The sequence below is a fragment of the Lepidochelys kempii genome, chromosome 14 (genome assembly GCF_965140265.1).
Source record: "Lepidochelys kempii isolate rLepKem1 chromosome 14, rLepKem1.hap2, whole genome shotgun sequence".
In the NCBI taxonomy this organism is placed as follows: Eukaryota; Metazoa; Chordata; order Testudines; family Cheloniidae; genus Lepidochelys; species Lepidochelys kempii.
Window position 1 is genome coordinate 13,707,017 of NC_133269.1, and position 14,137 is coordinate 13,721,153.

Consider the following 14,137-nt stretch of genomic DNA (forward strand, 5'->3'; position numbering starts at 1 on the left):
ACACAGCTCAGAGGGAACAGTGCCCAGGACTTACGAAGGCCATGGAGCCTTAGTTAACAGCACGTCTCTCGTCCTCAGAGGTGGGTTTCTGCAGATCAGACCAGAGGCACGCAGGCAGGATGGCATCAGGGAGCTTGGACTGCTGCTGCCTGCCCTGCCGATTCTGGGCACAATCAGAGGACGCCAGTCCTAGGGCTGACAGTCTGGCACCTCTCAGCAGCATACTGTGTCAAAAGCCCCAGCAGCAGCAAACCCTGCCACATGCATAGGACCCAGCAGCATGGAGGCATCTTTCTTCGGGCTCCTGCCTGGAGTTTCCTTGGCACTTAACTTCTCAGCTGCAGCAGGGACAGCACCTGCCTCTCTCCCTCCGGTGGCAGCAGAGACATCGCACCTGGCTTAGGCTCTGGCCGCAGCCCAGAGCTAGCAAGTCAGAAGATACTTAGGACACTTCAGCTCCAATTCTTCTGCTTTCAGCCCTGTTTTACCAAACTGTGAGGAGATAGCCTGGCATCAGGTAAGCCCTCATATGACAATCCAGGAGGTGCTTGTGTTCAGCAGCTCTGTCTCCTTGTCAGCGTCAATCACATGTGGAAGAGCCAGGATCTCTCACTCCAGACCTTGGAGACAACAGAGAGAGAGGCAGCTGTCACTAGGGTGGATGCAGGCCTCTGACATCCCGTCCATTATAGAGAGGCTGAGCAGGGCGCAGTACCTCGTTCGCTGAAGACACCAGCACTGGGAGACATGGACCCAGGTCTGTGTAATTTGAGATGTTCTGATCCAAACTTTCCAAAGCTTCAGGCAGGTTGGAATCCAGGGTTCTGGTTTAGGCCCATCCCTATAGAAAACTGACAAGAACCCCTCTTGCATCCCCAACTAATAAGAACAGCCATACTGGGTCAGACCCAAGGTCCACAGGCCAGTATCCTGTCTTCCGACAGTGGCCAATGCCAGGTGCTTCAGAGGGAATGAACGGAACAGGTAATGATCAAATGATCCATCCCCTGTCACTCATTCCCAGCTTCTGTCAAGCAGAGGTTAGGGCCACCATCCCTGCCCATCCTAGCTAATAACCATTGATGGACCTATCCTCCATGAACTTATCTAGTTCTTTTTTGAACCCTGTTACAGTCTTGGCAGTCAGAAGACCTTGGACGGAACCATTTTCCATTGGAAAATGAAGTTACATCAAAATCAAAACGCTTCACAAAATCATGTTGATTTCATAGAAGTTTCATTGTGGAGAAAAATCTGGGAAAAAAGTTCTGCCAACATCAAAGAATCCTGTTTCGGTGTTCTCAAAACAAAAAGGTTTGATTATTTACCCGGGAACAACTTTTTGCTTCAAAGTGTTTTAATTTTGAATTTTATTAGAGATTATGATATTCAAATAGAAACAGAAACAAAACATTTCAACTGATCTGAAATTAAATTTTTCTTCATGGAGAATTCTGAAATGTTTGCATTTTGTTCTGAGGAGAACTTAAACCAAGTTTCAAAATCTCGTAATCCTCATGAAACAGAGCTTCCATCCTCTGCACAGTGCTACGAATGACATCATTGACAAGTCAACTCCCCATTCTGATGATGTCACATTTCTCTTCCTGTTCAACAGGCTGTTGTCATTTCCTGTGTGTTCTCCTACATGTCATTGTTTATATCCTGAGTGGCACAAGGCTGCTGCCCATTCCTCTGCTTGCATCTCAGCCATGCCATTGTTCTTTTCACTGGTTGTGCTCAGGAACTAGCAACTCATACCTTGCTATTCTAAAAAGCACTGAAAATTAATTTCAAAGCACAGCCCTCTCTCTGCTCAGGCTGTCCTTGTCTCTGCTTTAATCAGTCAGTCAGTCTCCAGGGCTTCTGTGCTCTTTTGCCTGGAATCTTTTATAGACACATGGAAAGACTCCAAAGCAAGTTCTTTCTCCCTCCATTCTGCAAAGTGATTCTAGAGACTGGGATGTGATGCAGCAACGGGGAAATAACACATCATGTCAGAGGCAACATTTATTTAGAAGGATAGGGAAGGAGTGTTTTAGTGCCATGATTTTCACCGAGAACCAAATGGGAACCATGCAATAGAACACTAGCATGTAGTTTAATTCAATATCCATCGGCAGGACTGGAGTCAGATAGAACCACAAAGAGGATAAACCAAATCCATCACCAGGTGCAACCCTGCTCAGGCTCCTTTCTATAAGGCAGGGAAAGGGAAGGGCCCAGGAGATCAACGGGAGCACAAGAGCGACAGCTGTTGTTAAAGGATGGGGGCGGGGGGAGGCGGGCACCTGCATTGGTTCTGCTAACCAATCTGCTAAAAACAGACATGGCTGCTGGGTTCTTTGTGCACTAATAGTTGTGTCCGACAAACAATTGGGCAAAAAATTCTCAGCCTTCCTCCACTCGTCAACCAAAAACCAGCTGCAGTTTCTTACCCTGCTCCCAATCCCACAATCCTTTGAGGTCACAGCCCACAATCCTTTGACAACCCCAGTGACTAGGCCAAACATGGAATGTGTGGGCAGTTGCCAAGAAGCCCACACTTTGGTATTTTAACTATCTCCACAAGTCCAGGCTCTGACGTGAAACCCATTCCAGGGACCAATCTTCCTCCTGCTCTTTCCTGCCTCGTACTGCAGGGAAGGCAAACCTAAGAGGCAGGGACGCTGGGGGCAGAGGGCCATGGTCCCATCACTTTTTACTGAACGTAAGGGCAAGTAATGCGGGGGACGGGGGGGGGAGAGGAGTGAGTGGGGGCAGGGTCCTGGGGGGAAGAGGTGGCATGGGAGCAGAACCTTGCAGAGAAGGGGCGACGTGGGGGCACGGCCTCGGGGGAAGGGGTGGGGCCACAGTTCGGACACTGGTGGCCCTCCCACTTTTAGGGAGCTTCCATCGCCCCTACCAAGAGATATTCCACCATCTATCTCTGCAGTGCTGGAGTGAATGTCTCGAACAGCTGGGCTTTGACTTCCAAAGCTCCATGTTGCAGTTGGAGGCAACTGAATTAAACAGCGAGAAAGGAAGTGAATTTCTTTGCCATTTGATTTGCTCGCGCTCCCCGGTCGGTTTGTTGTCCGAGTCCCCCTCACAGAACCTGCTCAGGTTGCAGAGAACAAAGGCTGGCACAGCTGTTGAACAGGGAGTAATTTATTAACAGTGGCACCAGAGGACTCAGCCTCCTGCTGCCAACCCAGTACGTTCAATTCCGGCAAAGTGGGTCACTGGCTTTAATCCTTCCAAGGGAGAGAGGGAGGAATAAAGCTGGTAACAGAAAGAAACCCCGCGAGCAGAACAAGGACTGGCCAGGGCACACTGGAGCCATGGGACAGGCCAGCCTGTCATGGAGCCAGCACCAGAGAGATGCTGGAGCCAGCAGGAGAAGAACAGGCTCTGAGCAACCAGGAGCCACGTTCCCTTCATTACACCTCCTCACCTCCTGTGCCCACAGGAGATTCATCCCAAGGGAGGGCACACTCTGTGGTTGCCTTCACCCACCCGCGGGAGGCAGCCCAGCCGGCAGCTGAACCTGTGCAAGCCCAGCCACCTTGCGTCACACCTGACACTCAGCCAGCACCACCCACTGGCTCCCCGCAAAAACCCCACTTTTCACTGCTGCAACCCCCGACCCTGGAGGTCCTCGAGCCGCTGCGGCCCTGAGTAAATCCAGGCTGACTCTTCCTTGGCACGTATCCATGCTGCCCACATTAGCTCTTGTGGCAGATCCCAGGGAGGGGCACAGGGCTGTTGTGTAGACTGGATGGCGACCTTCCCACGCAGGGAAGAAAGGCCAGGAGATGACGGGATTGCTACAGACACAGACCAGAGTCACTTACTGGAGCCAGTGACTGGCTGGCAACGCCAGTTGCATGGATGGGGCCTGGGGAGCCAGGGAGAGATTGCGGGGCAGTGATGGCCTGCACCAAAGCCATTGCAGAGAGTGTCATGGCTGCGGGGTCCTGCCAGACACACACACCGGGCAGGACTCAGATCCTGCAGGAGTGCCGTGGGTCTCTTCACTTCACTGGGATTATTGCAGGGCTAGGATGTGCACAGTGACTGAGCTTACCGAGTCGAACCAGTCTGCTAACAGATCAGGGCTCTTACGAGGAACAATGCAGAGAGCAAGTGTGTTGTACCTGAAGTGCACGGAGAGCTCCTAGCACAGGCGGGCGGTTGGGGGGGCGACTCCCGGCACCGGCGCTCCGGCGGGCGGCTGGGCGGGCGACTCCCGGCACCGGCGGGCGGCTGGGCAGGCGACTCCCGGCACCGGCGGGCGGCTGGGCGGGCGACTCCCGGCACTAGTGCTCTGACACGTGGCTCAGCGTGTGACTCCTGCCAGTCGCACTCCAGTGTGTGGTTAGGCGTGCGACTCCTGGCACTAGGGCTCTGAACTGCTGCTGTCAGAGATGAACCCAGTTCAGCTGTTCATAGCTACGAACTTTCTTCTCCTTTGGCACTGACCCCGTCCCTTCTCTTCTGCCCTGTTTCGTTCAGCTCGACATGTTACCAAGTAAGCAAGCTGTCAATCAAAAGGGCAGAGACGCTGCCGGCTGAATGTGACAGCTGCCACGGGGCTCAGCTGTCGTGCTGTTCGGAGGGATTTCTGTCTCTTCCACACCAATCCGACAGCTCCACTCCCAACCCCAGGCAGCAGCGCCGGGGTGCTCAGCGCGCCTTCCCAGCCACGCCGGGACAGGCAGAGTCACACAGCCCTAGTCAGGAGTGACGAACCAGTTCCATTCCACTGGGAGAGCAGAACACGAGGTGAGCGGTGGGAAGATGTTACACCTCGTACTCACCCTCCACCGGGGAATGCCTTAAAATACAGTCACCGCTAACTGCAAGGAACAGCCGAGCACCAGGGGCTCATTTAACATCTAAAGGGATTGCATCCAACATGCCAGTGCATGACAAACCCCCATGCCCAAGGCAACTGTGCTGCGCAGAGCTGACTGCCCTCAGCCCACAGCACGGACAGCACAAGGCACTTGGGAGTGAGGAAAGCGGGGCCAGCACTGGGCTCATGGGAACTCCTGGACCTGAGAGTGGATGCACGGATCTTGGTCCTGGGCGCGTCTCAGGGGGCTGGGGCTGAGGGAGGATCTAAGGGAGGTTTGGGGATTCGAATGGGTGGAAGAGGACATTAGGCTCTGGGGGGGGTTCCTGGCACAGGAACTGAGGGATCAGAGGAGACAGAGGAGCTTCTGGGGGAGTCTGCAGGGTTCCTGTTGAGGGTGTGGGGCTGGGAGGGAGCTAAGAAGATGTTGCATTTCCAGGCAGAAGTTGTGTTGCTGAGTTCAGTAACCTAGATACATGTGCAATCCAGTGCTGACAGCCAGGCCGGGCACGTTCGCCCTGGAACAAGCGTCTCTCTCTGGGAGTCCCGTGTAAACACACATGCTGTGTTGTAACAATTCATTTCCCGGGTACAGGCTGACAGAAAGAGCCTCTGCAGCCATTTCTCTGTGTCAGGGAGAGGCGCCCAGGGAATGGGATTCATGATCCCTGCCTCCCAAGCTGACAAACAAGGCACAGCAACTGGAGGGCGTGTGGGGAAAGTAGGGCACCCCTTTAAAAGAGAGGTGTGGATGGGAGAAGGGGAAGGGTGGGTGAGGGAGAGAGAGCATCAGGAATCCAGCACGCTGCAGAGAGCCACTGCCCGGTGTGAAGAGAGGCAGAGAAGCAGAACCAGGCTGTGGGCCCAGAGGGCACCGGGGCTGGCTGGCAGGCTGTGGAGAGGGTGGGTACCTTGTTTGGAGCGAAGATGGAGTGCACACAGCGGAGCAGATCTTTAGTATCTTCTGCTTCTGGGGCGCCGCAGATAACGACCTGTCCGCAGAGAAAGGAATGCAAAGGTGAATGGAAACAGGCGGGATCAGAGCCGAGTACCATCCGGCCCAGGCTTGTCTCTCTAACAGTGGCCAGGACCCGGGGCCTCAGAGGAAGGTGCCCAAACCCTGCAGGAGGCAGCTCTGGCGCCCCAGGGAACGTTTCCTCCCCCACTCCGTCAGGTAACGGTGAGTGCATACCCCGGGACAGGAGGACTGAGATACAGCAGGCCAGCCATGCCATGCGTTCAATCCTCAGCCCGGCAGAGGGAGAGAGGGCAAAGGGCAGGATGGAAGGACTAGGTGGGAGGGGAAAGCAGAGGGACACAAGGAACCGTGGAGAAAGGAAGGTGTCTAAGTCAGGTGACTGGATTCTTGCTGTCACAATTGTCCTTCACTTCCTGTCCCAAACTGCTTTGAAGTGCTGCTGAGTGCTGTCTCCCTGCTGTCATGTGGCACCCCAGAGGTGGCTGCATGTCAGTGATGGGGAAATGACTCTTTCCTTCCCCTGCAATAAGCAGCATTTTGGGATCCCCCATGCTATGGGCTCACTCATCCTTGTGATTCATTCATCTCCACCTCGCCCCTCCCCTCTCACCCATCTAGTCTTCCTCCAGGCAGAGAGGAGAAAGCCTGCAAAGGACCAAACCAACCGGAAACAGATGGAGAAGCAAAGGAGGAGTTCATGGAATGGTCACGGGGCGATTTCACAGTCACTCCTAGTCAGTCACTTACTGTACCAGCCTCATCCGACTCCTGGGGATACACACAGCAGAATTGCCACCAGCTGTTCCCGAATGGGGAAGCCATGGCCAGTGGCTGCACACAGGCCCCAGGCAGCTGGGGGCTCCAAAGGGCACTGCTGTCTCTCCTCCCTCCCTGGGGGTTCTCTGCAGGATGCAAGGTACATCCTACAGCCCTATACACCCTAGTATCCCCACAGGAGCTGCCAGGCAGAGAATCCCCTCCCTTCCCCAGGGCACATGCCAACAGCCACAAACCACGTGCCTCTGCCGTGGAGCAGCCGTCTTGCCACCCAGGACAATCAGACTCCCTGTAAGCTACAGAGCTCTGCTCAGTGTGGGGAGGGGCCTCTATGCTAGGGCAGAGCAGGATGTGCTGGGGAAGCAGCAGGTGAGTCTCTGACCACACAGATCCACTGGCCAAAGTCCCTACCTGTTTGAGAGTGCGGTGAAAGGCCACGGTGGCTCGGGCCATCTCTGGCAGGGCCACAGGGATCTTCAGCAGCCTCTCTGAGAAGGCAGCCAGGATCTGCCCGGCTTTCTCCACCCACTCCATGTTGCCGGAGTAACAGGCTGCCCTGAGTAGGTTAGCAACGGCCACGGAGTTGGCGCTGGGCTCCACGCCATCTTGATCTACAGGGGGACAAGAGCCTGTCAGCCAAGCAGCCCAGTGCCCCTGAGGCGCAGCACTTGCCACAGGGGCACGGCTGCCTGGCATGCCAGCAGGACGGCGCCGAAGGAGCATGTCAGTGTGCTGGGTGTCAGGGCCGGGCACTGCTCAGCCTCTCCAGGGCTGCTGCTCTGTGACGCACCCAGGGCAGATGTCTGCGAAGGCTGCTGCCTTGAGACCTGGGCCACAGACAAAGCATGAAAGATCCAGGGGCTGGGAAATCTTTTCCTGGGGCCTGTTTCAGACATTACCAAGGACGCCAGGAACTCATGGCAGCAGGGTAGTGCCCGGCCCTGCCATGCTGGAGACCCAGGCTCCAGGCCTGAGCTGGGACACTCACTGTCTAGGCTGGGAAAGCTATAAAGAATTACCGTGTTAGCCTGCAAGGACCTCTGCAACCAAGCAAGGACTAGCATCGATGGGCGACGCCCTGCATCTCAGCTCCCCCTTGTTTGCCAGTGCCGGGCACCACCATACAAAGCACACTGAGGACTCTGCTGCTTTTGGGGCATCCCAATTTCCGCTTCTTGGTGAAATCAAAGACTACAACTAAGGAAAACTACAGCCCAGCTTCTTGTAGGTCCTACACACAAACACGACCTTGCCCAGCACAACATTACGATAAGTTCTCAAGACTTCCTCATTCTCAGCTTGAGTCTGGGGACCCAGCCCGGCTCCACGGTGCACTTACCATCCTTCAAGCGGAGGAGCAGAGAGGAGTCCCCAGCCTCGCTGGAGAAATATGCAAAGCCTTTGGAGTCCCAGAAGAGCTCGTCTTGTTTGCGCTGGAGCTGCACGGCCCACTCCAGCCAGCTCTGGTTCAGTGAGGCCTCATAAAGGTCGAAGAGAGCCTGGATCACAAAGACATAATCCTCCAGGAAGCCCTGAATGGGAACAGCACTGTGAAGATAACCAGGGAAGGGAGGGACAGAAGAACATGAGATCCACCACGCCGGAACAGGTCTACAGTCCCTCTTAACACTGGAAGGCAGATGACCCGCACTCGGGAACACTGCCCCATGGAGTGGAGGTCTTCCTGAGCCCAGCTTGTGGTCGGCTTATGACCTGAAGGATATTGGGCCAGATCCTCAGCTAGTGCAGACTGACTTTACTGGAGCTAAGCCAGTTTACACCAGCTGAGGATCTGGCCCATTATTTGTAACCTGACACCCTCTTGCCGGCACATGGTCCCCAGCCATCTCCCACATGACTAGTAAAGTAACAACCCGGATACTGAAATCGATAAAAAGGGCCGGATCCTCTGACTTCACAAGGTCAGAGCCCCTCAACTCCCACTGAAATCAGTGAGAAAAGAGGGTGCTCAGGATCAGGCCTTGTCTCCCAAAATGGATGCCCCAGTGCTGGGGAGGGTGAACGGAATACAGTTAGGGACCCAACTCCCTGGCATCACTTTCGTACTCCCAACCACCCCCAAGCCCAGAGCCCTGCCAGGCAAATAACAGGGTCCACAAACACGTGTGCCGCCCATCCCACACTGCAGTCAGTTGTTAGCCAGGCAAATAACCTGCCATTCAAATTGTCTTCATCCCCGTTGACACATGCCTAATTTGTGTTTGCCCAAGAGAGCGCAGTGGCAAGGAAGGAAGAAGTGAAGAGGGGGTGAGGGGGTCCATCCGGATTGTGGAGCTACTGGCATCTGTTGTCACAGTTGTCCCATTGTTTCATCGGCGCTGCTAGCAAATATTAAGAAGGTGCCCATGCAGCCGGCTCCCCCGTGCCTGGACTCCAAGGGGGAGTCGTGAGGGTCTCTGCAGGTACTACTTCTGCACCTGTATCTGCACTCACCTGCTGGCGTCCATGCTCCTCGCACGCGTGTACACCATATGCACCGACATGTGCGGGTGTGCTCATAGGCACATGCACGTGTGTGTGTTCACGTCTGGGCCTGCCCCTGCCTACCCGCTCTGTATGTCTACACCATGTGTCGGGGCGTGTCGCTCTGGAGCTGCATGTAACAAACACAGCAAGGCCTCCCAGACGCCAGCAGGGGTCGCCAACGGGAGGATCTGTCACAAAAGCGCGTGCCCCTCCTGCATAAGCGAAACTGGAACCTTTCGCCACCAGTGGGAGGCTGAGAGGGGCCAGCTCCCAGAGGGAGACACAGTCAAAGGCACGGCACACAGGCGTGGGAGGCTAGAGGGGGGAGTGGGGGGTTAGCAGAAGCTGTTTGGAGCAAGCCCTTTGAGTGTTTCCCTCTGGGCAGCGATTAGCACTGGCCCTTGATAAATGGAGCTTTGTTACTGATCCTGCCCAATCTCAATCTGTGCATACATTGGCGCTCACTGTACTCAGCCCCAGCTGTCATTCCGCAGGCAGCAGGGGAAGGTGTTTTCGAAAGGTAAAGATAAGAAAGAGCTGGGAGAGGATTTAACCTTAATTCCTCTGAGCTCTCTTGGGAGTCCATCCACCCTGAGCTGAATTAATCTAACCTCAAGCACACACATGCGGGACACAGACCTGCCCCGGGCTGCCTCTCCCCGCCCAGCCTGGCAATGCGGGGGTGGGGGGAGCACCAGACGGGCAGTGAGGGCAGTCCACGAGGGGCGTGGTCAAGGCGACTCTTTGGCTGCCTGCAGGTTGGGCAGGGTGAGGGGCCCCAAGGGGAAGGCTGGGGCCTGCGAAGCGGGGAGCTGTGAATGGGGTAGAGGGCACTCAAAGGGACGCAGAAAACCAGCTCCTCCCGGAAACCAGAGCCCAGACACCACAGCAATGGCCACCTTCGAAATGCAGCAGAATAGATGAGGCAGATTAAAGAGACGGACAGACTGATCGGACAGACAATCAGCCTCCTAATTTCTATGCTGATACCCACCCACCCACACCACGCTGAGCGACTCCTCCCACACTCACCTCTGCTCCACCGAGCTGCCTTTGCCCCGGTAGCAGCTCCGCAGCAGCCTGCCACTGCTGGCATCGAACAGGTGGCCTCGCAGGAAGTCAGCAGCCAGCCCGGCCCGGCTGACGTACTCCTCCTTGCCGAGGATCGCCCCGCTCTGAGCGAAGCCCGAGATCATCAGGCCTACATGGGACAGAGGGAGAGAACAGAGCCTCGCTCAGAGTGTAGCTGGGACCATGGACTGACCAGCGATCTCCACTCCTTTGTTTAAACAGCCCGCCTGGAGCTTCACTTTGCTGAGGTTGAAGCGGGGCTGAAAGCAGGACAGGCCCCAGCCCCTGGAAACCAGTGTGAGCCACCGAGAACGTCACATCTCATCAGAGTGGCAGCTGCCAGGAAAAAAGCTCCGAAATGCCCCTTTGGTGGAATACGGAGTCTCTCCCATCTGCGGTAGCCCAGCCATGCCGTGCAGTCATGACAGACAAGCGCAGCGGCCACTCTGACTCCGGGAGAGCTCGCACGCAGCCTGATTCATTGGGAGGGAACGCCGGTCAGGACAGAGGTTACTACCTACCATGGGACACCTGGGTTTGTACCAGCGACAGACAGACACCTGGTCCCTCCACTCCCATGCCAGCTAGCAGTGTCAGTGCTGGCCATGGGCTCTGATCCTAGCCTGGGACTTGAACTCGTGACATCTCAGCCCCATGGCACCACACGGACACTTTTGACCGTTTACATGTGTTAAGGAGCCTTTACAAAGGTTGCCCTAAAAACCGGAGAAAGGTTCTGCTGCCCCCTGCTGGCAAATGGGAGAACCGTCCTGGGAAGCGGTCCTGAGTGCCCCCTCCCTGGGTTTGCTCTGCCACCGGGAGGCGGAGAGCTTCAGAGAGGAAGTAGCTCAGCAGCACCTGGGAACAAAGGCAATGCCTGCGCCAGGCCTGCAGGAGAGGCAGGGGCACTGTCCTGCCAGACGCCTTCCCAGGAGGGAGAATTCACCTTGCCCATGCTCCCGGGGGGCCTCTCAGCTTGACCCAGGGCGCTGGAGATGCCCCAGAGGTGAAGAAAGGTCACAGCCCAGCAGAGCTGGGCAGGGATCACTAGCAGGAGAAGGGGTCCGAGGGGTGGGTGGAGGGAAAGCCATGGGCAGTCGGGGGCGGGGATGCAAGGAAAGCCCATGACGGGGCTGGGGAAGGGGAAGTGGGGCTGGGGGCTAGAAGGATGGAATGGAGTCGCTGCTGAGCTCCCAGCCCAAGACCTCTTGGCAGGGCTGGCTCTCGGCTGTGAAGTAACAAATGCAGGGACCCCTCGAGCAATCGCCCCTCACCGCTGTGTGCCCAGGATGCCCCAGCAGCCTGACATACCTCCCACCCCCTACCCCCACACTGGAAGGCTCTGCAGGGCCCTGGACCAGTCCCTCCAGGGACTAGCAGGCCAGGAGGCAGAGCCGAAGGACAAGTCCAAACAGGGAGCAAGGGAGAGAATTCGTCCATGACTGTGGCCTAAAGGCACTGAACTCAGGGGTCCAAAAGGGACTCTAGGCTCTGCACTGCCTCCTGCTGGCTGGGCCTGAGACTGCTCTACGCCCAGGGTATTTCCCTGTCTCATTTCTTGCAGCACCTCCTGGGACAGTTAATTCCAAGAGCCCTCAAATCACTCTCTCAACTGATCTCAGTGTCTGGATGGGCTGCCCGCTCCTGGGCAGATGAGACTACGGCAGCGCTGGGTTAGAGCTTGGCCTCACAGGTCCGAGCACAAGGCCCCTGGCTCCTGGAGTCATGTGATAACAGCCAAATCTCAGCTTTCATTTTTTAAAAAAAACTTAAGCTCCTAGCCCTCGGGGTTGTGGAGAAAAGCTTGACCGTGTGACCCAAGTGTGACTGATGCTTGCCTGAGTCTGCACACAGCCTGAAACAACAGCTCAGAGAGATGTGAGCTGGCCCAAGCCCTCCAAATGAGGCATGGAGCCATGTCTTGGGGGCAGTGCCCCAGTTCACTGGGGGGTAAGGGAGGTCCCATGTCATGGGGTGGGCCTAGGACCCCAGACTCTGTAATCCAGCCCCGGACTATGGTTCCTCTCCAGAGATTTAGACAAGGCCTCTTGGCTGCTTCTGTAGCCAGTGCATCTAGGGATGTGAGCCCAGCACTGGCTGAACATCACTCCCAGCGAGTCTTGTGCACCTTTCACACCCAGCGACTCCCCTGAGCCTGAGGGACCCTTCTCACCGTTCCAGGACGCCAGCATCTTGGTGTCCAGATGTGGGCGCGGTCGGTGACCCCGGGCTTCGCAGAGCCGCTCTCTGCTCTTCACCAGCATCATCTTGAGCTGTTCCAGGCCCAGCCCAAACCTGGCTGCCGTCAGCTCCAGGGAATACTGCACAATCAGCACGTTCTGCCCCCTCAGCTCCTGGTGCGGGTCCTGAAACAAGGAGCCAGGGGCATCACAGCTCCCGCCTCAGGGACCAAACAAGGCTGCACCCCCGGCCGGGCCTACACTCGTGCTTTTTAGGATGGCCTCCCATCACAAACTCAAGTGAGTGACTGCGTCCCACCCCCAGGATGGCTCTCTCCAGGGACCCCTAGCTAGCAGTACCTCCCTCCCCGGACCCCAGCAGCCAGCACCACTCCCACCCAGTATCCCCAGCCGCCAGTGCGGCTTCCTCCCAATAACCACAGCTACCAATGACTAACAGCCAATATTTCCACACGGTGTCTTCCCAGTATCCCCAGCTGCTAGAGTCACTTCCTCCCAGTACCCCCAGTTGCCACATATCATCCCCTCCCAGTATGGCTAACTGCCAATATCTCCATACGCCTTCCCAGAATCCCCCTGCCCATATAGCTACTTTGGAATCCTTCTCCCTTCGCTACACCTGTCCGCACAGTTCAGAGGCCAGTGTCCCCCATGTCCCTCTCTCCCTGCCTCCATTTGCCTCCCCATAGCCTCAGGCCCCCTCTCCCAGCTCACCTTCGCTGGGCTCACGTTCCCACCTTCCTTAATCCCATAGTGATGCATGAACACATCTGCCAGAGTCTTCCTCTCCGAGGCCCCCTCCACAGGCTCTGGAAGGAGGCGCCGTATTTCCTCTGCCGTCCACACGCAGAAGGCCCCCTCCCGCTTCTCTTTGGACTTGGCTGTCGGGTAGGAGTCTGCGTCCTCTGCGCTGTAAAACCCTCCAGCCTGAAACACGCAGCAGCACCATTAACACAGACGCACCGGCCAGTCAGAGCTGCCTCCCCCTCACCACACACGCGTTAGCGATGTACGATCAAGCCTCTGTGACTGATCTCCCTGGCCAATGGGCGGTGCTGCAGGGAACAGGGCAGAGAGGGATACTCCAGATATAGAGAAATCTCCGCCCCAGCCAGCAGGAGGTGCTGCAGGGAACAGGGCTGAGGGGGATACTCCGGATATAGAGAAATCTCCGCCCCAGCCAGCAGGAGGTGCTGCAGGGAACAGAGCTGAGGGAGATATGCCAGACAGAGAGAAATCTCCACCCCAGCCAGGAGGAGGTGCTGCAGGGAACAGGGCTGAGGGGGATACTCCGGATATAGAGAAATCTCCACCCCAGCCAAGAGGAGGTGCTGCAGGGAACAGGGCTGAGGGGGATACTCCGGATATAGAGAAATCTCCGCCCCAGCCAGCAGGAGGTGCTGCAGGAACAGGGCAGAGGGGGATACTCCAGGTGTAGTGTACTGATATATCAGTATAGTTAATAGGGCACTGGCCTGGGGGATGCAAAAGATCTGGGTTCATTTAGTGGCTCAGCTTCTTGTCTAACCTTGGGCAAATCCCTAAATCTTCCCATGCCTCAGTTCCCCCTCTATAAAATGGGGATAGCACTTCCCTCCCTCCCAGGGTGTTGTGAGGCTAAAATCCATTACTGATTGTGAGGCCATCAGCTAAGACAGCCGTGAGGACCATGGAAATACCTACATAGGTCAGGCATAGACCCATCTCCGTCCCAGGCAGCAGGAAGCGCTGCAGGGGACAAGACAGAAGGAGACAGAACTGGCACAGACCAGTCTGTTATAG

At 56.3% G+C, this 14,137-nt stretch overlaps 1 protein-coding gene across 3 annotated transcripts in view; it reads right to left on the bottom strand.

Moving 5' to 3' along the window:
• SPATA20 (spermatogenesis associated 20) overlaps window positions 1-14,137 on the bottom strand; it is a 29,939-nt gene that overhangs the window by 8,576 nt on the left and 7,226 nt on the right. For all 3 annotated transcript variants that reach the window (XM_073310383.1, XM_073310384.1, XM_073310385.1), the window contains 6 exons: window positions 13,070-13,282; window positions 12,328-12,520; window positions 10,116-10,284; window positions 7,936-8,144; window positions 7,008-7,207; window positions 5,752-5,832 (listed from right to left, as the gene is read on the bottom strand). In XM_073310383.1, the coding sequence (XP_073166484.1) occupies window positions 5,752-5,832; window positions 7,008-7,207; window positions 7,936-8,144; window positions 10,116-10,284; window positions 12,328-12,520; window positions 13,070-13,282 (1,065 nt within the window). The remainder of the gene's footprint in view (window positions 1-5,751; window positions 5,833-7,007; window positions 7,208-7,935; window positions 8,145-10,115; window positions 10,285-12,327; window positions 12,521-13,069; window positions 13,283-14,137) is intronic.